Source organism: Hemitrygon akajei, chromosome 4 (assembly GCF_048418815.1).
Source record: "Hemitrygon akajei chromosome 4, sHemAka1.3, whole genome shotgun sequence".
Lineage (NCBI taxonomy): Eukaryota > Metazoa > Chordata > Chondrichthyes > Myliobatiformes > Dasyatidae > Hemitrygon > Hemitrygon akajei.
Window position 1 is genome coordinate 159412817 of NC_133127.1, and position 25116 is coordinate 159437932.

Here is a 25116-nt window from a genome sequence, read left to right on the forward strand (position 1 = left end):
TGATGCAGTTTTATGGAATGCAGTAAAAGAAACAAGTCCGCTTTATAAGCCTACAAATGACTCCGTAAACTATCCCTAAGACAGAACAGCTGTCCTGGGGCGGGTAACTGAACACAGGTGCACCAAATGTCTAAAATCTCAGCTGCACACATTTCACATTGTGAGCCGGCTCCTTCTCCATTTTATGTTGTATGAGAGCGTGCAGCAGCCAGAAGGAAATGGAAACTCGGACAGCAAAGATTTGCTTGAGGTAGTATTACAAGGTAGTGGAAAGTAGTTTTATGAAGTTGACATACAAGGTTCCAATATGTGGTTAGGATAATCAGCAAAGGTATGGCAAATGGTGTGCAATACAGGAAATCGAACTGTTCATTTCATTGGTTAAACTAAAGAAGTAGCATAGCATTTAAGTGACATATCATAGAGCTCTGAGATGCAGAGGAATCAAAATGTCCTAGTGCTTATTTGCAAATAATAATATGAAATAGCAAGTCATTACCAGTGCAGGAATCGTACTATGGATACTAGCGATTGTAATGAAACAGAGGAACCAAGGAGTGTAAGTATATGATTTGTTGAAAGCAGCATCACAGGTAGACAGGGTGGTGAAAAAGGCAGTTAGTACTCTGAATGTAGGAGTGGGGACATTACGTTGCAGTTGTACAAGTTGTTGGTGAGGCCACTTTTGGAGTAGTGTGTACAGTTTTGGTCATGCGGTAACAGGAAAACTGTGGTTTAGCTGGAAGGATTCTAGAGAAGATGTACAAGGATGTTGCCAGGATTAGAGGGCCTGAGATAAAGGGAGAAATTAGCCAGTCTAGAGGCTAGGTCTTGTGAGAAGGGGCAACTGAAATACAAGATCTCGATAAGTTTGAAGGGGGGATGTGAAGAGGAAGTTTCCTCTCATGGAAGAATCTAGAATGAGACACCACAGTTTGAAAGTAAAGGGTCACTCATTTAAGCCAGATGATTTTTTTTTCTCTCTCTCTCCAGGGATGAAAATCTTTGGAACTCTCTTCCTTAAGGGAAGTGGAAGCAAATTTAGTGATTCAGGAAAAGATGGATAGATTCTTGAAAAGCAAGAAAGTGAAAGGTAGGTATGAATAAATATAATAAGTAAATAAGTAAATAAGTAAATAAATAAATTGCAGAACAGGTTCAAAGGGCTGAGTGGCTCCTAGTTAAAATGTTTTAATGTTTTATTTTTAGAAGGTTAATGATGACAGCTTCAGATATCACTGTGGGAGTTCTCAATGGAGGTGATCGAAGCTTGAACATCTTCAGCTGGTTATCAATGACACTGCTAAAGTTTTAAACAAGTTAAACATTTACTCATTCTATCACTCATCTACTTTGCTGTAGTGTGTACTAAATACAAAATATACTGTAAATTATTTGCCAAGGCTACAATTTCCAAACCTCAATCAACCACTAATAAGAACAACCACTGCAAGTAAATAGAATTGCCATCATAAACAAGAGATTCTGCAGATGCTGAAGATCCAGATTAACACACACAAAATGCTGAAGGAACTCAACAGGTTAGGTAGCATCTATGGAAAGGAATAAACTTATCCTGTCTGATCAGGACCTACCATTATATGCCAATTCTCATCCAAACTGCACAGTTTCTAAATGGGAAAAACATTGTTGCAAGATTTAAAACCCTGGATCTTCCTACTCAACAACACCACAAGAGGACTCATCTCAAAGAACTGTGGGTTATCAGGAAAGTAATGCATCATCTTTTCAAATGTAATCAGAAAAGTCAATAAATGCTTTCTTGAAAATGACCATCCTATTCCACAACAAAGTATAGTTTTACAAACAAGCAATTTTTAGAAAATATTGTAGGCATTCATTTAAAAGCGAGGGGCTCCATATTTGTTACACACCCAAACATGTAGTGTTCAAAATTCACCCAATTTTGCTTTCATAATGGCAACGTTCTCTAAATAAGAAATATAATATTGGCTCAATATTTGGCTTTGGTTCCATCTAAATAATCAGGCTAAGTTTTGGAAAAGAGACAGCTTTCTCTGCCTAGTTTAGACCACCTGCTTTGATGGTAACAGCTGCAAATGAAGTTAAGGGTCTGTGCGTCTGTTAGGGTGGAGAAGAAATGGGCACAGAAAGTGTCATCTGCAGCCAGCAGTGATCCCACAGCAGTTCTGTGGAACCTAGACTACTTCAGAGTATCAGACTAACATTAAAATGAGTTCTGTCTGACTTTATTTGGGACACATCACTAGAAGCTTAATTTGGTTTCTCCTGTCACTGAAGCCCAATGATCCCAATGATCCCAATGATGATCTCAGCATAAATACCACCCCAAGGAAAGAACCTGGTTTAAGCAGTGAACATTAAGCCTGATAAAATGTCTGCTCCATATCAGAAGCAACTTTATGATGCCTTTGGAACATTAGACACAGAAGATAGCTTTAATATTTATGAATATTAGCAATGAGATTTAACTTTATAGAGTATAATTTAACTCAAGATTTGCTGACGTGATTTTGTGCATGATTAGATGAATGCCACAGGAGACTCAAAAGCAGGTAAGTCTCCTCCTTGTCTATTATATCAAGATAGCTTCAGCAAGAATTACAGAATCACTATGCAAATGAGAACAATATAATCCAAAATAATTGAGAGAATGGATAAATAATTTTTAAAATTTTGAAAATGATATATTAAAATAAACAATTATGTGAAGTGACCAGATGTGCTGATATTTACCTGCCAGTTCCATAGTCTATGCACTACAGTATGTGGATCATCTCCTCTCTGACTTCTACACCTGTGAGTAAAGTCATAGATGGAGGCAAATAGTATGTTGATCTTCGTTGCAAGAGCTGTTGAATACAGGTGTAATGAAGTCTTCCTACAACAGGACCTGGGAGTATTGTGAGTGGTGGTTATGGTCTCTTTACCCAAGAAAGAATATGCCAACACATGCAGGATGTTATCCCGTGAAAGATTTAGCAGACTGACTCCTGGGATGCAGGGACTGCCCCACAATGTGAGATTAAGGTGACAGGTCTACATTCCTTAGGGTTTAGAACAATAAGAAGAGATGATATTTAGAGGTACAGCACAATAACAGGTCCTTCTGGCCCAACGAGTCAGTGGCGCACAATTAACCGTGTGACCAGTTAACCTAACCTATACGTCTTTGGAATGTGGTAGGAATGCAGTGCACCCAGAGAAAACCCCTATGGTCACAGGGAGAATGTACAAACTCCTTACAGACAGTGGTATAAATTTAACACAGGTTGCTGGTGTTGAAACACAATTGCACTAACCACTCTGCTGCCATTCAAAGAATTCAAAGATTCTTTGAAACATACAGAATTCTTATAGGACTAGGAATGGCAGATATTGGGAGAAGCTGAGGGATGTAGAACCAGGGATCTAAGTCTCAAGATACAGGATGAGATGTTCAGGACTGAGAGGAGGAGAAACTTCTTCAGTCAGTGTGTGATAAGTCTTTGGAATTCACTGCCACAGAATGTTAGAGACCGAGGCGAAGAGGGAAATAGATTTTTAGATATAAAATGCATCAGAAAATAATGAGAAGAACCAATATATCATATTGCCATAGAAGATCAGTCACATTCTTACCAAATGGTGGAGAAGGATCAAAGATTTAAATGGTCTACTCATGCTATTCACAATTAGTTGTTAAACTGTGATAGGAGATTCATATTGAAAACTACTTTCCGGCCTCCGGACTGCACATAAAGATACTGTTCATAAGTAGTAAAATGTATGCTGGATCAAAGTTTTTGAAGATAGTTTACTAGGTAGAAATGTATACCATGTGATGTGGGTATTTGATATTGGTTAGTTTCTGGTTACTTTTTACAAGTACCATTCCGAAGGGCTGTGGTACAGCAGCAAATACATATTTAACCAAGCTCAGCAAGACTTGGTGAAAACTGATTTTCATTTAAAAAAAATTAAGAACCCATAATACACAACAAGTACCTAGGTGCAGTACCTCTTTTTATTTAAAATCACCATGCTCCACCTTCAGATTGTGTTTAAATTAGAAAAGAAACATGTACTGACGGCAAAGGGAGGACTCCCCAGTGCCCTAATGGTACAGATGCTATTATAAACTTGCTTTTCCAAAACCATTCTTCATGCTATCCTACTCAAGGTAAGGGACATTTGCCCAAACACATCTAGCAATGGACATGACATTAACGACTCTTTAAAATGGGCAGCAGCAAACTGCAATCCTCCGTTTATTCCTTGTTACATTTCAGCACTTAACACAGGCCTCCACTGCAATATGCTGATCAGGCAGGTTTAGTTACCCTCTCATACAAGTTGTGAAGGAGAATGTAACACAGTTTTAATTATCCTGCCTAATTTTATATTTCCTTTGCTTACGTCAGTGTAAGATACAGTTCTAGATCTTCCTCACAGATTCACATTGTGGGTACAGCAGGCTGTTTAGCCTTTATAGAACTTTACAGTTGACTCCACTATTGTCGTCCCCTGACATCCACATTTCCCAATGAAGCTCACTGGATTGCATCCGAAAGGAAACCCTGACTTATTTTTGTAACTTTGTGGTACAGAAGCATCATACCATTGGTTCTGCAGTTCTAGTCAGTTTACTTGGGCTAAGGACAAAACATGCAAAATTCCTCATCTGTGTGGCAGAGTATCCTATCAGACTGTGTATTAATGAATAAAACATTATGGAGTTGATAAACTGTTCTTTAATATCTAACATCTGTTTATTGATGTTTTAACTAGATGATAAGTTTGGCCTTAGGTATCACTGATAAGTTAAGCTAAAGATGCATTTAAGAGGATCTGATATAGTATCCTCCTTATGATACTGCTGATAGGTACAGAATGTAAAGGACATCTATCAAACATTCATTCCATATAGACCCCCCCTCCAAAACTGGAAACATTTCATTTTCAACCTGGAAACAGCTGCTGCACCTGGAAAAGGACATTGCACTGCAGTCCACCATGCCTGAAGAATATCTGTCATTATCAGCTTTTGTTTCGTCAACGTCCTTATAGTGTGTTTTAAGGCATTGTATTATGTCAAAGGCATAATGTAAATGCAAGTAGTTTAAAATAATAAAATGCTGGCAAATGGTGGTCTCTGTGGCTCAATGATCTTAAGTATTTGTGAAGGAGAATTGTTTAATGCTTTTGCTATGAAACATGATCAACACTCCCTGCATATTGTGAAGGCTGCACTGTAGTTAGTGACTCTTTAGTAGAATTTTCGAAACTTAGCTTCTTTTGTGTGGATATTTATTGTGGTGAAGCTCTGTGTAAATTGTTTCCAGCAGCTGTTTGAATTTGCTGGCAATAACTCACTTCTTCTGGTAGTTCTAGGCAGAAAGGGATTAAAAGGTATCAAGAACGAAACGTTAATCTACTAATAAAAAACAATTCATGGACTGTTGCTCCAGTTTTGTTCTTCTTTAAAAGGAAATATTTTGCACTACAACAAATCACATACCTGAAATCCTGAAAATGTTCAATCCTACATTGGGATTATTAAATACGTGCAGGTTGCACAAAGTATTCAGAAGTGCTTGGTATGATTTATAATTTAGTTATTTAATTATTCTCCATAAAAGTATCTCTGCAACCAATGTGCCAAACCAGTAGAAAATACTTTTTAGCTACAGTCCTAATCATGATAAACTTGTCAGTGTAATTTTCAAGTACTGTACAGAATATTACTTAGCATTTCAAACACCGAGTCAATGAAAGCATCATAGTTCTTGCCAGACTCCACAGTGGTATCAGAATCTGTATGACCCTGAAACCTCATCACATTTCCAAAAATGACATGAATATATTTGATAATTTCCACTCACTTAATAACTTGCTCCCAGTAGTTTGCCAAATACGAGGAAATCTGCAGATGCTGGAAATTCAAACAACACACACAAAATGCTGGTGGAACACAGCAGGCCAGGCAGTATCTATAGGAAGCACTGTCGACGTTTCGGCCTGACGAAGGGTCTCGGCCCGAAACGTTGACAGTGCTTCTCCTATAGTTGCTGCCTGGCCTGGTGTGTTCCACCAGCATTTTCTGTGTGTAGTTTGCCAAATATACAGCTTCCACCATAAGAATGTCAATGAGGATTAAAAGATGACCAGTGATTTTATACCAAGAATGATGGTTCAAATTTTGTGTCAGCAATGTCTGAAAGTAATTTGTGGTTCACTATGCTTACAACTGTTGACAACATTCCTGCAGTTTTTAACGATTCTGATTCTGATGAAGTATGGTGCCTATAAAACTGGACCAGGGTAGGAACACTGTGGCTTAGGCGTTCACTGACACCTGCTGGTGTGTTTATTGGTCATGACACAATGATGAAACAATGGTTTTGGTTGTGCATTTTCCACTTGCACATTCAGTTAGTAGCTGAGGCTTTATCCACTGTCGAACTGACCTAACACAAAGACAGGCCTTGTTTGCATGCTGCACCAATGCAGAAAAGATCAAAGCCAACACTTCTCCAAGGAGTCTTGACAGAGAGGTGCTGCGTTTTGTAGAGGATGATGAGATAGTGGGGATGGGAGAGCAGTAATGGATTGGAAAGGATGTCTGGCAAGGGGTGGGCTGGCCCCTGTGTTCAGCATTTCGGTAGGGAAGAGGAACTGTGAGGCAGGAATCCACAATCTGCAATCACAGGTGAGGAGCTGAGGCTGGCAACCTGTAGTGATTTATGCTGAGGTTGCTGACCGAACCCTGGGAGTCTGCAGATTGGTTGGTATGGGAGCTGTCAGACACCTCAAAGAGGCAAATGGAGTCAATACTGCAGGAACTGAGTAAATAAATTAAAGGAAGATCTTCCCAAACTGAGTTGATCAGTATGAACTTCTAAAATGCTGTCACTCAACTTAAAATTCAGTGTAATCATTTTCTACTCTGGATAAAGAAAATCACTTTTCATAAATGTGGCTGAGCAAGACAAGCAAATTTCTGGGTAAATGTCTTAAACCAGATTGAAAAATTCTTACAGAGGTATGTAGAGCCTAAACTAGGAAGTATGTTTGAAATAACAAAAGCATTGGAAATACTCTGTAGGTCAAGCAACCTGAAACTAAAAATCTTCTTACACTTGAATAGATAAGCTCTAAACATCTGATATGTTCTATGGGTATTTTATTCTATCGAATCATCCAGGGAACCACCTCAAGTTCCAGGCAAACCTTCATATAAATGCTGTATCTCCTGATAGGATGCCAATGGACAAACCTGTGGAGGAGCTGGTCTGCTCTGAACTGGGACACCTGATGCCTACATGCATGGATACCACAGACTGTTCACTGTACCTCTAACCTAATAAGTGTGAGTGCCATCAACCTCACCATTACTGGAAACTCCCGATGACCATACCAAAATGAAAGAAATCACCTTTATTAAAAATCTTATATCATTGCCTTGAAGAGGAATTAATTTTAAAAAAGCGAAGGTAAAAAATACTTTTTCAGTTTGCTAATCAGTCAGCAGTCTCTTACTTTGTTGCGTATTTTATTGGAGTAAGGAGGTGAATCCATTCAAATAAACATTCATGAAGCAATAATATATCTTGTTTCAGTATTCTGAATAGAAGGGTCAAAGGCCACATGTTCAGTTTCATCATAAATAATAAAAACTCCATTCTGGTTGTATATGAAATATTCTTCCACTATGATCCAGAGAGCTTGCTTGTGGGGTTTCCCCATTACACTTGCTGATGACAATAAAACTGTCACAATGTTTTTTTGAATGACAAAGTAACAGCTTTGATAGAGGGATAATAGAGGGACTCATTCAATTTTCCAAGCTGAAATGTATGCCATCACCTTCTTCGTTCCATCCAACTTCAACAAAGTCCGCAGGAAAGTCTCTGTATTGGTTCTAATGCTAATGATCAGGATGCACGTAGAATGGAGATTGGGAAAGCAGGAGAATCGATGGCAACGAAAGAGGAAGAAGATATCAAAGGGAAGAAGGAATGAAGAATTAGAGAAGAGAAATGAAGAAGAAGCTGCTGTCTTTGGAAGAAAAGAGGAAAGAAATAGAGAATGACACCCGAGGAAGAGACAAGAACTGAAAGAATATTTTGCTATGTATGTGGATGGAGATGAGAACAAGTGTTAGTAGAGAGTTGGTATGAAGACAGCAAGAAAATCAATAAAAAACAGAAAAAGTACAACTGGCAAGTGGATGGGGAATTAGACAGTGTTTTCACAGTAGTCTAGCATTAAATAGGTACAGTATTCTCTACGAATTACATCTAGAGATGATTGAGTTGCATTGTATGGACTGGACTGTTGAATTAACACTTGGATACATGATAGTCCAGTTATTTTGCCAGCCATCAATGGCTCAATGTAAACTATCAATTGTGAAATATAGAACTGTTTAAAATGAACTAAAACATTTTAAGAAAAAAGCTAGAGAACAACTTCCTGATCTTCATAATCATCTGACAGAGTTATTCTCCAACATTAGGTGGTCATAAATTAGCCTGCATATACAAGTGTTTCTAATTATGAGGAGAGTTATTTGATGGTTGGGTGAGGGAAGTTTCAGTGGTGTGCTCTCAGCCAAGAGGTCTGCACCTTCATGTTGACCGGCCTTTCCCTTCATGATCTTCTGTTTTGCCAGTTCAACATGCTTCACATCACCAATTTAGCTAAAGAAGTAATTTATTCACAATGGACGTTTGGATTATGAAAATTCACACTTACAGAATTCACAAATTATTACCCAAGAGTTTGAGATATGGAAAACATGCACTCTTAAAAAATTTATGTGAAAAATAATCACAGCATTTACTTCTTTTTGTGTTTCTTGACCTGTGCAGAAGACACACCTCTGCATGATGAAAAACCACGTTACGTACTACATTATAGGAATGCTGCTCCCTCACTCTCCTGTAACACAGGGGTTGTCTGCATTAGCACATCAGTAACCTTTTAAAATCTCCTAATAACTTTACAGCTCTTTGCTTTTCCGTTTTGCCTAAGTGGTTTTATTGGCAAAAGTCTCCCTTTCAACAACGTTACAGTGTTTAAAGATATCATATTTCATCAGCTAGAACAATTTTAGTTGAAAAGATAAATCCTACCTGTCCAAGCATGTCTGGTGCCAGAGGTATGGTGGGCCAGAAAACAGAGTAGACAGCCAAAAAGATCAACCACAACAATATGCTGCCCCACACTGCCAAGTGACTGAACTAGATAAAAGAAATATATTAAAAAATAACATTACCACACACTACCTGGAGACATTTCTAGGTCTCAGTAAAGCACAACATTTGTTTTTCCATCACTTGAAGCCAAATTAATTAGTGTACTTCCCGCCTGCAAAACGGTCAGATGGAATTAAGTAATTTAGTTTAAAAAATTACATTACCCACCTATTTTATCTAAATTGTTTTGTTGTTGTACCAACATTTCATTATAAACTTAGATATGTAAAAGGCAGAATTTTGTACTTAATTGTCAATGTTATTTTATATGGTATTCCAGTCAGAATAATTGTAAAACTTGATAAAAGAAAAGATTTACAACTCCAGAAATCAGAATCCCTTGCATCCCCCAAGAGTTAAACTTCAGTAGACTCTTCAGATTAACTGATATTTCCAACATGTACTTTATACAGTATAAGGGTTTTAAAATTTATAATAGTAATTATGCCTACCGTTGTCCATGCAGTTGTCTCAAAGCCAGCTTTCAAACATACAGTTACAACAACATACTGTAGAAAGAGATGGAAATATGTTAATAAATCACAATAGATGATAGTGATGCAATTTAGGAAATAAGGATGTAATCAATTTCAAAATTTAATGGACTTCAGCTGCTAAATTTGACTAAGTTTATGCATTGGTGGTTTTACAGAAGGGCTTATTATATTTTTAAAAATAAAATCACAGTAATGAGGAATTTATGACTCAGAGAAAACCATTGGGTTCAGCCGAAAGTAAGATCTCTGGTCAATTCTGCATTCTGGATGTTCACTTGCAGCCTTGTAGGTTATAACTGCAAGTACTTGTTGGGGTAGTTTTTAAGTTACGAGATGATCCAAGACTCAAGATTGTTTATTGTCATTCGTCATTACACAAGTGCAAAGGAGAACAAATGATTATTACTCTGGATTTAATGCAGCATTAAAAAACACAACTAGCATAAAGAACACAATAAATATAATACATAAAATTAGCTTACATACATAAACTGATTGTATGTACATAAGGTGATGTTAGGTATGGTAGAATCTGTACATAAGATGACTGACAGGAAATGATATAGTGGTGGTGGTGGGGGGGGGGGGGGTTTAATAGGTGGAGATGTTGATCAGCCTGATGGCAAGAGGGAAGTAACTGTTTTTGAGTCTGGTGGTCCTGACATGGATGCCATGTGGAAGAAACAGTCCATAAACAGGGTGAATGAGATCCTTCATGATATTGCTGGCCTTTTTCTGGCACCATTCTGTACCTGTGTCCTTGATGGTGGGCAGGGTGATCCCAGTGATGCACTGGGCCGTCTTAACCACCCATTGTAGAGCCCTCCTGCCTGCCCTAGTGCAATTTCTGCACCACACGGTGACGCAGCACGTTAGGATGCACATCTGTAGAGGGTCCCGATGATGGATGTGCATAGTCCAACTCTTTTCAGCCTCCTCAGAAAGTATAGACATTGTATGAAAGGTACACTTCCAGGAGTTTGAAACTCCTCGCAGTTCCCACTGCTGTGAAGAGGTGTGAGCGATGCAAAATTAATTGGGGGCTTTAGCCTGCATCACTTTTCTGGCAGTAAGGCCCAGATCAACAAGGAACTCCCAATAATTATCTGAAATTACATTACTGGGCTCAATTAAGTGAATTTGATAACCAAAGTCTTCCATAGTTTTATTCACTTAACTGTATTTTCCTTAAGCTGTTGCTGTTTTACAACAACAGCCAATCTCTGATCCTTGAAGTTCATCAGCCTTGTAAAGTTCTTTTACGCCCTGAGTCCTCACATAGTTTTCTGCTCTAGTCTAAATTACATTTTATACAGTTCCAGCAGGAGCCCCATGCTTTTACATTCTATAACTTGGCCAAAAAAAAAACTTCATTTGTATTCTCACATCCAGTGAGGTCATGGAATTTATTTTTTTTGCATTGGTCTAGTGTCTGACAGCATCACTTCTAATTGATAATCAGCGAACATTTCCTACTAGCTCCTGCCTGGGAAATGGCACAATTTACCTTCCTTCCTCCGTTCCACCTCTGATACAATGATGGAGATTGTAGTCTGAGAAATTGAGAGTGGAGAGGTCGTGTGTGGAGGAGGTGGAGAAGCTGAGAGGCATCTTCATCTGCCATTTTGGCTACAAACATTTGCAAGGGCGGTGTGAACTTATGGAGTCCCAACAAGATTTAACGGTGCAAAGTGCTACTGGCCAAGTTCCGCCATCTCCAATGGGATCTCACCACCAATCACGTCTTTCCCTCTCACTTGCTTTCCACTTTCCGCAGGGATCGCTCCCTATGTGACTCCCTTGTCCATTCATCCCTCCCCACTGATCTCCCTCCTAGTATTTATCCTTGCAAGTGGAACAAGTTCCATACCTGGCGACACTTCGCCTGATGGGACCATCTACTGTATCTGGTGCTCCTTGTGTGGCTTCCTGTATATCAGTGAGACCTAATGTTTGTAGATTGGGAGACCACTTTGCCGAGTACCAGAAAAAGTGGGATATCCTGTTGGCCACCCACTTCAATTCTACTTCCCATTCCCATTCCAACATGTCAGTCCACGGCCTCCTTTTACTGTTGTGATGAGACCACACTCAGGTTGGAGGGGCAGCACACCTTATATTCCTTCTGGGTAGTCTCCAACCTGATGGCACGAATGCCGATTTCTTGAATTTCCATTAATCCCCCCCCTTCACTATTCCCATTCCCCGCTCACACCTCAACTCCTTACCCGCCCATCACCTCCCTCTAATGCTCCTCCCCTTCCCTTTCCTCCATCATCTTCTACCCTGTCCTATCAGATTCCCCCTTCTCCAGCTGTTTATCTCTTTCACCTATCAGCTTCCCAGTTCTTTACTTCGCCCCTCCCCCACTCCCAGATTCACCTATCACCTACCACCTTCTCTCCCCTCCCCCCACCTTCTTGCACTAATTTCTCATCTTTATTCCCAGTCCTGAAAAGGGGTCTAAGCCTGAAACGTCAAATGTTTACTCTTTTCCACAGATGCTGTCTGGCCTGCTGAGTTCCTCCAGCATTTTGCGTGTGTTATTAGCCTAGTTAGATTTAATTATCTGGAATGTATTTGCCCTTTTACACAATTGCCATCTAAAACCATATCCAAACTTCACCCACATGAACACATGCAGATGAACTGCACAATGCTATATCAGTGCTCCAATTCAGGAGTAGCTAAAATTCTCAGGCAGATATCTTTTCTCTTCCAGATGTAAAAAGATTAGTTCTGGATTGACACAATTTTCTGCTTAGTTTTCAAAGAAGAGCCATTCTTTATGGAACGAAGTTAGCCAGCTGAAGAATAACCTGACTGCTGTTCAAACCAAAAAAATACTGGCTCCAAAATTTATGTACAGATGTTGGATTGTAATGGTTATTTTAAGTACACTATTACTGGATAACAGGACAACTCTAGTTGAAATAGAAATGGCAACTTTCAAGCTAGATGTATAAAGAGTAAAGGGCACCTTGTGGACTGATATTTATGATACTAGTTTAAGCTAAGCTAAAAAGGTCCATGGAAAACTTATAATTTACATTTTTGAAAAGGTAAGCATGTCACTATTTAATAATCTGTACTTCATCTAGATATATTTGCCAACAGAAACAAACTTAATACACTGTATTATCAGACAATTGACAATATTGAAACTCTTAGCATTGTTTTTCATGATACTATGGAGATTGCTAAACTTACTGTATAAACAATGTTCCCAAGAACTAAGTAGTCCATAGCATATCCACTCATAAAAATTGAATCTGGAAAAAAAGGATAGAATTACGACTACATTTATATACAGAAATTACTTTGTGGATTCTGCAGTGATTGCCCTGTATATCACCACCACTTTAAAATATTCATAATGGTGTGTGGAACCATCTACTATATATTCCTGAACTTAAAATAGTGGAATTATTTCATATAACAATTTAAGCAATGCATACCTTACTTGGAAAAATAATACCTTAGAAGTTTCATGATTCTCCCAAACAGATTATTTTAGTACTGCAGAGCTACGAATTGGGCCATTCAACGAGGAGCTTTCAGGAGAAATAGTGGAAATTCAGAAAGTGCCTGGTCTTAAAATTTCTGTCATGAGATTGCTTCTCAGGTACATTGCTGGAACTTTTGGAGAAGCTTTTGTTCTTTTGTATATATGAGGGAATTTTGTTTAGTTCTGTCCAACTGAGATATTTTTCACTTGCTGGGTATAATAATAATGACAGCAGCCCCTTCTTTAATATCTTGGTCTGGAACAAGTAGGATTCTGTAGGTATTGTGCAGTAGAACAATATGTATAATACCCATTTGAAGGATTTATAGTTTAACCATTTGATTACATGGGAAAAAGGAACTGATCTCTGATCTGCTTCACAGTGTTGTCAAAGGCCAGTCATTTGAACCAAGTAGCATCAGGCATAAAGAACATAAAAAATAGAAGCAGGGCTAGATTATTTGATCTCTTACACCCATTGCACTATTCAGTCATGTCATGGCAGATCTGTTATGCTGCTTTCATCATCCTGCACTGACCAAGGAATCTCATTTTGATCAAAACCTTCTCACACCTAACCTATTTTGCTGAGAAAGTTGCATCCATTCTCAGAAAGTTACATTATTTTTTAAGTTAAAGATAAATGGTAATGGGCTCTTCTGCCCAACAAGTCCATGCTGCCCAATTACACCCATGTGACCAATTAACATGCTAACCCATACACCTTTGGAATATGGGAGGAAACTGGAACATCCATTAGTAATGTATGTGGTTATGGGGAGAACGTACAAAGTCTTCACAGACAGTGGCGGAACTGAACCCGGGCTGCTGGCGCTGTAATAGGATTACACTAACTGCTGTGCTATTGTGCTACCCTAATGACTCGCTGTTTGCCATCAAATGCCACTACTGCTATCACAAAGTAATACAAGTAATATTAGCCACAAGAATGGCACCTGTAGTTCAGATGGTAACATTCCAGACATTTGAGCACATAAATAAAGACCAACTCTCTAGAAGAACTGCTCCACAATCAGTGGTATCAATATTTGGTAAACTGTTAAGTTGAGAGTCTGACTGCTCTCCCATGTGTACTAATAAGACCATAACACTGTTTCTAAGAAGAGAATGAGTGTTCTGGCAAATATTTATCTATCATTCAACATGAGTGAAAACAGGATATTTTCACACAGCTGTTTGTGGGATCTGTGTTTCCTGTACTATAATAGCAATTTAACTTCAAAATGTTTTTAATTAAGAACCAAAAAGGATGTGAAAGACTCCAAGAAAAATAAACATTTTATAATTTCCTATTGGATTACTCCAAAGGTTTAACATTATTTTTATAGAAGGACACAATAGCCCAAATTACTAGTCAAGCGGCTGGGTGACAATTCGTCAAATTTCTCTTTTTGCAGAGGGTCAGACGCATCCAGAAGTGAGACCCAGAGGAAAAATCTGCAGGAGAGGGGTGGTGGTGACGAATGAGACTTTGTTGGATATTCAAGATCCAAAGCAACAATCATAATATTAAAAAAACGGATTCTTTTGAGCATCTCTATGTCCACTAAATATCAGCGTGTAACTTTTGAAGGTGTTTCTTCTGTTGAAGATGAAGAAGATAGGATACATCTAAAAACCTAATTTATTAATAATGATTTTCCATTACAACCCACTGAAATACTGAACAGCAGTTCTAATCATGCATACTGAAATACTTAGGTAAGTTAAAGGTTCCACAGGTGAACAGTAATGGGAAGAATAATTTAACACAAGAAGATCCATTTATTATTTAGGATTTGGAAGTGTTGACAAAGCTTTATTGCCCATTCCTTATTTCTTCTGAAAAAAATGGAGGTGAGCCCACCCAGCTGGAAGTAGGAAGTTCCAACATTTAGACCTAGTGAAGGAACACTGATATATTTCTACATCAGGATAATGTGTGACTTAGAGAGGAGCCCGTTTCCACGATGTGTGGTTCTTGGTGACGGAAATGATGGGTTTGTGAGATGCTGTAGGAATAGCTAGGTGACTAATTGAGGTGCATTTGTAGATGGTATATCAGCAGCCATGGAAGGAAGACAGCACTGGGGTGCATGGCCTGAAGAGTCTCAACTTTCTACTGCTGGAGTTACACTCATCGGCTGGGTAGAGATTATTTCATGACTGCACTAATGTACCCTTAGAGATGGCAGAGAGATTTTATAATGTCAGAAGGGGAGTTACTTTCCACAAGTTTGACCTGTTCTTGTGGCAATAACATTCATGTGGCTGATCCACATGAGTTTCTGGTCAATGGGGAATCTTGGACTGCTCAATAAATCACACACCTAAACTTCTTGGGCAGATAACTAGAAGGTTGTGATTCATTACGGTGGAAATTTCTTCTCATCTTAGTCACAATTGGGCTCTCATGAAATTCAGAACTCTGAAAGGTATCAAAGGCTTGAGATTCTCTGTTAATATTTCCAGCTTACATGACTGGAGTTCTACTCCTGAGTCAAACAACTCTTTAAAAAGCAGAAGTGGGCATTTTCTACAGCAAAGGGATTCCCTCAACATCACCGTGCTGATCTACCCCAAGCCTTCCGACAATGGGAGTACTTCCAACACCTTCTCCTTGACGCCTACTGTCTTCTTCCCTGCCCCACTAATCAAAGCAAATCCAGCAGTTAGATAGCGTTTAGAGTTATTGACTGGTTAATTCTAGCTTCATAGTTGCTCTGCATCCTCAAACCATCCTGATCCTATCACAATGACTTCATCCACACCAACTTATTATTTCCATGATAAATTCTGCCCACATCAAGTCTAGTATATATATAGCGATCTTTTTTCCCTGCATAGCCAAGTCTATAGTATTTGGACTACAAGAAGTTTAACAGTAATTAGAGAACAGGAGTGCTGTGAGCTGAGTGTACATGGAAAATTTTGGCTGAGGCATAGGAGACAGTTAAGTAGATTATATTTATGAAATTCAGGAATTGAATATTTTATATATTAATAAAATTTGTGGGTTGCATGCTTCCTTCTTCTCTCATTGAAGACAGGTAGACAACTAAAAAGTGCCTACTGCATTCCAACTTCCTTTAAAAAAATGCTGATATAATAGTGGAGCATTTTCCTCCAATATGAAAATCTGCAGGTTTTATTTCTGTAGCAGACTGTCATGTCATTTACTAGCTGCAAGTATAATAGGATCCAAAATGTCAAATTATAGCTGAAATTTACATACACACAGTGGGAAAGGCTATAGTCCTTATGAATTCCAAACCAACCAGGGAAATGCAGCAAAATAACATTTCTTTATTAACCACTGTATCATGTTCATGCTTGATTTGTAATTTTTTGAGCAGTTTGGCATTTTAAAAAAAATCTCAGAACTTGGAAATAGAATATATTTTCTTGCTTCTTGCATCTAGTTTTGCACAAGATGCCTTGAGCTCAAGTACTGCATAGGTTAGTCACAATTAAAGCTGTTTCTACTATCCCCCAATGGCATGCCTTAACCTTAGTCTAAGATGCCAATACTTACTGTTCCTGTGTGACAGTTCCATTTCCCACATTAGCTATTCTTACAAACATATAAAAATGATACAGCCAATTCTGTGCAGACTGTTCACATCCACTGGGAGCTGAGACAGTCTAACTTACACCATTCTTTCAAGAAGACTTTCATCATTTCAGGCTGGCTTGAATTTAAATCTATGCCTCAGAAGATAAATAAGGGATCTCTAACCCTCTGTATCAGCCATCCCCTTTATTTTCTTAATTGAAGGTGTTGACAATCAGGAGTATTTCTGTAATTTGTGTACAGAGAAGCTTGTATCAAGTTAATGTTCCATAACATACTTTCACATAGCAACTTTAATACATGAAATCCTAAAGGAACTTTGAACAATGTGATACGAAAAAGAAACATTAGCAAAACCAAACAAAAACTTAGTTAAATAAGGTAGATTTTAAGGAGTGTTCCAAAGGAGAGAAAGATAGAAAGGTCAGGAGCAAACGTGATGGAATTCTAGAGATCCTCTATCAAGACCAAGGGTGTAGAGGCACTTGAAGCTAAACTTATTACCAGCAGCAAGAACATAAAGGTAAGTAAAAATTTTCTACCAAAAACTAAAATCTCTGTTTCAAAAATACTGTGCAACTTGAGAGTTTGTTTTTCTCATGCAAAATTTAAATTATACTCTGTTTAACTAATGCACTATATGTAAATGGCACATTTTTATAACAGCTTTTGCAACAGTTCCTAAAATCAATAATAATAGATTGACTACCTTGTTCAAGTGTCTTTAGTGGAATCCAGAAGAGAATGATGGAATGGATCAACGCATTTATGCAGTGACCCCAGAAAACCTACGGGGAAAACAAATTTCCAGTCAGCACTTAGTCCATTTACTCATTTGCTTCCAGGCACCCACACACAAAATATAAATCTACTCAGCTTGTTTACAACTACTGTCTCAGCTAGTAGAAACATTTCAAAATATTCTAACATTAGCAAAATCTAGCTGGCTGTGGCTAAATGCATCTCGAGAGAATGAACTTGAGTCAACATTTCTATTAATTTTAATCTCAGTGTATTTTGCAATATCTTTACAAATAAGAATAATGGAAAGCTTCTATACCAAGAAAATGCAATCCGCCTTTAAGTGAGTCACAAGTATGCATGAGCAGTAGTATTATTGTTTAACATTATTGTTTTAAATTCACAATGTAATTACCTATTGGATGAGACTTGGCTCAAAATTTCCACTGGATAACTAAAATGCATGAAATGTTTTCTTTTTTTTGTAATTTATTTTTTTATTGAAGTTCATCAAACAAACATTTCCATAAGATGTATTCCAGACATTGTACATATATATCATATAATCATATATATCACAAAATCTCCACAAAGTATTTATCTGAGGTATACACTTATAGAAAAGAGTGGAAAGAAAAAACAAGCAAAAGGAAAGAACTATGTACAAGTAGGGAGTGATCTTTTATTTTATAACAGATTCATTGATTTGTGAGAATAAAATCAGGCCTATGAGTTTTCTTGATGTATCTAATGTTAACTTAACCATAAATACAGAATTGTAGTATTGCAGTGACTGAACACTGCTTTCGTAGGACCACAGTTGCAGTACTACGCAGACATTCTAGCCTGGAGGCTGTGTATGAGGGCTGATTTCTGCAATGATGGGACTAACGTACAAGAAAAGATTGAGCAGATTGGCCTTGTACTCAGGTTTAGAAGAAGCAGAGGTGATCTCAGTGAAACATACAAGATTAAAAATGGCTTGACTAAGTAGATTCTGTGAGAGTGCTTCCCCAGTGAGGGATATCAGAATTAGAAGAGACAGATCATCAGGTTTAGAGGTCACTTATTGAGATGAAGAGGAAGTTCTTCTCCGAACGGACGCGCATCTTTGGAATACATATAGTGTAGGCTTAAAGAGTTAGACATTTGGGCCATTGGGGATTTAAGGTTATGCACACTAGCAAAGATGCAGAGACGACAATCAGAAACGGAAACAGGTTTATTATCACTGACATCTGTCATGAAAATTGTCGTATTGTGGCAGCAGCATATTGCAAGACACAAGAAAAATAAGTTACAATAATAAATAAATAAACAAACAAGGCAAAAGAGGAATAGCAAGGTAGTGTTCATGAAACATTCAAAAATCAGATGGCAGAGAAGAAGCTATTCCTAAAATGTTGAGTGTGGGTCTTCAGGTTCCTATACCTGTGAGATAAAAGAGATTAGGAAGGCTAATGTCATGTTAGCCTTTATTATAAGAGGATACATGTACAAGTGTCTTATCACAAATAAGTAGAACTTGGTTACATTCGCTGCATTAGGAAGGATATACTTACAATGGACACAGATTTACTAGACTGATGACATAGATGGTGCATTTAGCATAAAAGGGAAGACTGAACTGGAGTTCAGAAGAATGAGAAGGTATCTTATCAAAACTTAAAATATTCTCAGAAAGTCTAATAGTTTGGTTTCAGAGAGAACATTATTCCAGAATGGAAGTGTAGAACCCTGAGTCAGATTCTTAGAATTAAATAGGGAGATGTATCTTCACACAGATTTTGTTGAATTTTTAGAGTTCTCTATTCTGTAGGGTATTCGGTCATTGAGTTAATTCAAAACAAAGATATTAATATTTTTTGGATTTTAAGGAAAAAATAATATAGTGAAGGAAAATGGCACTGAGATAGATTAGCCTTGATCTTGATGAACAACAGAGAAGACTCAAGCAGACAAAAAGCCTTTTCTTGTTACTGTTTCACACATAGTGCAAGAGATATATAATCCATTAACTTTTAAGGCCATTTCTGTTTTTTTTTGTTCAATCCAAACAATCTGCTGATTTTGCAGATCTCTATAAATATCTCCACAAGTATAGTTATTAAAATAATCATCATGTGGTAGTGGAGGAAAATTCTCCAAGAGAATCACAACCTTGTCATGGTTTGGAGCTTGCGTGTCTGAATGACCCGGAGTGTGTCTGTACTGTGCAAAAGTCTTGGCCACATACATATAGCTAAGCTGCCTAAGACATTTGTACAGTACTGAAGCGACTTTATGTATTGCATTGTACTGCTTCCATAAAAAAAACATAACAACTCATGTGAGTGATGATTTTCAGATTAGATTATATTAGATTCAACTTTATTGTCATTGTGTCGAGTACAGATACAAAGCCAAATGAAATGCAGTTAGCATCTAACCAGAAACCCAAAGAATAGTGTTATTTACAAAATAACTGCGAATAAAAAGTAAGTGTTACAGCACGCAGATATAAAAGTACTGAGACAGTACAATATGGGTGCAATACTGCTTAGCGCTGTGATGTGAGGTTCAGCAGGGTCACAGCCTCAGGGAAGAAGCTCTTCCTGTTCCTGCTGGTGCGGGAGCGGAGACTCCTGTAGCGCCTACCGGATGGGAGGAGAGTAAAAAGTCCTTGGTTAGGGTGAGATGCACCCTTGATAATGCTTTTTGCTCTGCCGAGGCAGCGTTTATGGTAGATGTTCTCAATGGTGGGCAATTGAGTGCCGATAATCCGCTGGGCAGTTTTCACCACCCGCTGGAGTGCTTTGCGGTCCAATATGGGACAATTGCCATACCACACTGAGATGCAGTTGGTGAGTATGCTCTCAATGGTACAGCGGTAAAAGTCCATCAGTATCCTGGGACAGAGGTGAGCTTTCTTGATGTTCCGCATGAAATAAAGGTGCTGTTGTGCCTTTTTGATCAGGATGGAGGAGTTCAGGGACCAGGTGAGATCTTCAGAAATGTGGACACCAAGGAACTTGAAGCTTGATACACGTTCCATTGATGTAGATGGGGGCGTGAGTATGGTTCCTAGCATGCCTGAAGTTCACAATGATCTCCTTGGTTGGTCTTCTGGGTGTTAAGGGCCAGATTGTTGTCGGCACAGATTGTTGAGGCCAGATTGTTGTCGGCACAGATTGTTGAGGCGCTGGACCTCATAGGCCGTCTCGTCATCCCCTCTGATCAGGCCAACCACAATAGTGTCGTCTGCGAATTTGATTATGGAGTTAAATCATGTACAGGAATGCAGTCATAGGTGAAAAGGGAGTACGGAAGAGGGCTCAGCACACAGCCTTGAGGCACACCGGTGCTCAGGGTGAGAGTGGAGGAGGAGAGGTTGTCTAACTTAACAGATTGGGGTTTGTTAGTCAGAAAGTCCAAGATCCAATTCTAGAGGGATGAGCTGATACCAATCTGGCGAAGTTTGGCAATTAGCTTGGAGGGGGTCACAGTATTGAATGCCGATCTAAAGTCAATGAACAGCATTCTGATGTTAGAGTTGAAGCTGTCCAGGTGGGTCAGGGCAGAGTGAAGTGCTGTGGAGATGGCGTCCTCTGTTGACCTGTTGGTGCGAAAGGCAAATTGATGGGGGTCCAGGGTAGTGGGCAGACAGGATTTCAGATGTGATAGAACCGGTCTCTCAAAGCACTTTGCAATGATGGGGGTGAGTGCAACTGGGCAGAAGTCATTCAGGCCCGTGGCAGTGGAATGCTTCGGCACTGGCACAATGGTGGCGATCTTGAAGCTTGTGGGGACAACTGCCTGGGCCAGGGACAGATTGAAAATGTCCGTGAAGACCCCGGACAACTGCCCTGCACAGACTCTGAGCACACGGCCAGGTATTCCATCCGGACCAGCTGCCTTCCGTACATTCACCCTGCTCAGGTTGGCGCAAACATCAGAGGTGTAAAGTGAGAGAGGTGGTTCACCAGGTGGGAGATCCGCTTTGAGGGTGGCCTCCTTGTTCTCTCGGTCAAAGCGAGCGTAGAAGTAATTGAGCTCATCAGGGAGGGAAGCAGAGTTGGAAGGGGGCACAGTACTAGGTGGTTTAAAGCCTGTAATGATCTGTATGCCATGTCACATGCGCCAGGGGTCCGAGGAGTTGAAATGCTCCTTGATCCTCTGTTTGTATGTGTGTTTAGCCTGAGAGATTCCCCTTCTCAGGTTGGCCCTGGCTGAGCTGTAAGCCTCCTGGTCTCCAGACCTGAAGGCTGAATCACTGGCTCTGAGCAGGAGGTGAACCTGATATACCTGATTCTGATACTGTGAACTGACAGTGGGAAGAGGAGATGGTTTGGAAAAGAGGAAGGGAGAAGGGAGGGAGCAGGAAGCACCATAAGGCATTTTGTAATGATCAATAAACCAATTGTTTGGAATTAAATGACCTTGCCTGGTGTCTCAAGGCCGTCTGTGTCTGCACCAGCACCACAACCCACCCAGGTACTCTTTCTCTGCCACCTGTCCCACACCACTCCCACAAAACTCCAACTTTGCCATTCCCGACATCCTTTGCTCCCACTAGATTTGCAAACTTGCTCTCTGCTCCACATTGACAAATACAGTACTAGGCACCCTAGCTATATATATGAACCTAAGTACTGAATGCTGGCTGGAGTCAGGCCATAATCTTGGTAGGGTCATGTATGCCACCTAGGTCAAAGGGTAGAGGTCAGGCTAAGAGTGGTCCACTGGTCTGCCATATTTGGGGGTTCTGCTCAGGGCTAACAAACCTGACTAGTTGAACAAAACTTTTATGGAAATAGCAATGAAGAATCTTTCTACATCTGTGGGCGACGGTAACCAGAGGTCCATGAGCTAGTCCTTATTGGAGGATCAGAGGTGAACAGGGTCAGAAACATTAAAATCCTCATTTTTTTTTTAAATTTTGGAGTACCTGTCCTGGGCCCAGTTTGTAGTGCAATTACAAAGAAAGCATGACAGTACCTCTGCTTCCTAATGAGTTTGCAAAGATTCATTTAAAACTTCGACAAACTTTTATAGATGTGTAGTGGAGAGTATATTGACAGGCTGCATCATTGTCTGGTATGATAACACCAGTGCAATTGAATAGGAAATCCTACAAAAAGTAATGGATATGGCCCCATCCATCATGGGTAAAGCCCTTCCCACCACTGTGCACAGCTACATGAAGTGTTGTTGCAGGAAAACGGCATCCATCATCGGAGACCTCACCATCCAGGACACGGAGTCTTCTCATTGCTACCATCAGGAAGAAAGTACAGGAGCCTCAGGACTCAAACCACCAGGTTCAAGAACAGTTATTGCCCCTCAACCATCAGGCTCTTGAACCAAAGGGAATAACTTCACCCAATGTCACTTGCTGTTTCGTCCTGAGCAAGACTCAGAAACATCAGGTTCAATATTTCTGCCCTGGACACTTGACACCATTAAAATAGCAACTAATGCAAACGTCTTGCACTCGTGGCAAATTTATATAGTGGTATCATAGTTTACATTCTTTCTTAAACACATGGATTATATTTCAACCCAACATAAAATGAAAAAGTATTTAGAAAAGCATTTTTGTACACAGCAGTTTCAAAATTAATTGAGTAAAGTATTGGGAAGGCCAGTAATTAGGACTGCCATTGATAACTTTGATCATGGTCTGTGGTTATCTGGGCATGAATCCAATTTGGGATCACTGTTATTGTAGGGTTAACTTCAATCATGAGCCATGGTTGCTGAAGGAATGTTGGTTTCTGGACATTTGCGTTATCCATCATTTAGTCCTACTACCACTTTATTGACTTTCATTCTGGGAACTGGTAGATCATTTCAGAATACATTTTTAAAACCCTTTCAGAAACCCAGAAGCAGTGATGCAGATTTTAGATCTTTATTGGGATGGAATGTATAAACCTTTCCAATACTGGAGTTACCATGGTTCCTGCTGGCATACTCTCCTGCATGTTTTGTTGATGAATACCATCACTTCCCTCCGCTCTGCTAATTCTGCCACTTTCCCCTCACTTCAACAGTGAAGCATTATTTCCAGCTTAATTCTCAAGAATGACAACAGATGTGCCTGTCTATTTTCAGTTCTTTTTTAGTCAGTGTCTTCAGAGACTCTGCTTGGAATGACCAAACTGTTCTCTTTGAAATATTGGAGATAGAAGTTGGATATTTGAAGTTAAGTGTTGATTACTGCTTTTAAACTTACTGACAACATTTTCTGAATGGGTGGTTACAAACAACATTTTATCAGTAGGGATGATGAGCATCTTTTCAAGGACAAACATAATGTTAACTACCAAACTAAAATCCTTCAAGTTTGCACGTTATGTCTCATCTACTTATGGCACTGGTTTGTGCTGCACTACGCCCGTATGCATTCTGATAAGTCTCAGTACTTCATCTAAAACGCCATGGATGTTGATAAGTTATATTTGTGTGGTAGAAGTTGGTGGTATGCTTGAAATGATAATCCACCTAAAGACTACATCACCAAAATACCTGAACAGCAATCAGGAGTAGGAATATTATCTCTTCTTCATCCTTTGTGGGGGGAAGGGGTAGTTGAAACAGCTGCTTTGTATTAAGGTTGACTAAAAATTCTATTCTATAGGATCTAGTTATATGATTTATATCACACACTACATTTGGTTTCCAGACAATGAGCAATTTAGGTAATAACCTGTCCTAATGTCACTGATAGATAGATAGATAGATAGATAGATAGATACTTTATTCATCCCCAAGGGGAAATTCAATGTTCCTCCAGTATGATATCACATAAACACAAGACAGACCAAGACTAACTGACCAAAAAAACCACATAATTATAACATACAGTTACAACAGTGCAAAGCAATACCATAATTTGATAAGAGCAGACCATGGGCACGGTAAAAAAAAAGTCTCAAAGTCCCAGATAGCCCATCATCTCACGCAGATGGCAGAAGGAAGAAACCTCCAACGTGGCAAAACTTCCCGATGCAGCCTCTGGAAGCACCCGAGCACAGCCAACTGTGAGTCCGTCCGAAAACTTCCGACAACTTCGTGCCTCCGACCAGCCCTCCGACACCGAGCACCGAGCACCATCTCTGCCGAGTGCTTCAACCCCGGCTCCGGCCACCAAGCAACAGGCAAAGCCGAGGATTCGGGGCCTTCCTCTCTGGAGATCTCTCCGATCGCTCAGTAGCAGCGTCAGCAGCACAGGCATGTCAGAAGTTTCGCCAGATGTTCCTCCGTGCTTCACACATCCGTCTCAATCAAATCAGGATTGTGCACGGCCCCTACTTACAGATAACGGATATTCCTTACTGGAGTGGCCGCTGCGCCCTGCGTCGTCGCGCCGCCATCAAGAAAGGGAAGAGCCGGCTCTATTTCCTGAGGAGACTGAGGTCCTTTAACATCTGCTGGACGATGCTGAGGATGTTCTACGAGTCTGTGGTGGCCAGTGCTATTATGTTTGCTGTTGTGTGCTGGGGCAGCAGGCTGAGGGTAGCAGACACCAACAGAATCAACAAACTCATTCGTAATGCCAGTGATGTT

General features: G+C 39.5%; 1 protein-coding gene and 1 long non-coding RNA gene across 12 annotated transcripts in view; one reads left to right on the top strand and one right to left on the bottom strand.

Annotated features, from left to right (window-relative positions):
• Positions 1-25116, bottom strand: part of atp8a2 (ATPase phospholipid transporting 8A2) — a 461717-nt gene that overhangs the window by 49473 nt on the left and 387128 nt on the right. For all 10 annotated transcript variants that reach the window (XM_073043757.1, XM_073043755.1, XM_073043759.1 and 7 more), the window contains 4 exons: positions 17534-17612; positions 12953-13014; positions 9698-9754; positions 9123-9230 (listed from right to left, as the gene is read on the bottom strand). In XM_073043757.1, the coding sequence (XP_072899858.1) occupies positions 9123-9230; positions 9698-9754; positions 12953-13014; positions 17534-17612 (306 nt within the window). The remainder of the gene's footprint in view (positions 1-9122; positions 9231-9697; positions 9755-12952; positions 13015-17533; positions 17613-25116) is intronic.
• LOC140726856 (uncharacterized) overlaps positions 135-25116 on the top strand; it is a 72199-nt gene continuing 47217 nt past the window's right edge. Inside the window, exons 1-3 of one of the 2 annotated variants that reach the window (XR_012098743.1) lie at positions 135-250; positions 994-1093; positions 4869-5130. This is a non-coding gene — a long non-coding RNA (uncharacterized lncRNA). Of the gene's footprint in view, positions 251-993; positions 1094-4868; positions 5131-25116 lie in introns of those variants that run through there. The other variant, XR_012098742.1, reaches the window with a different exon arrangement.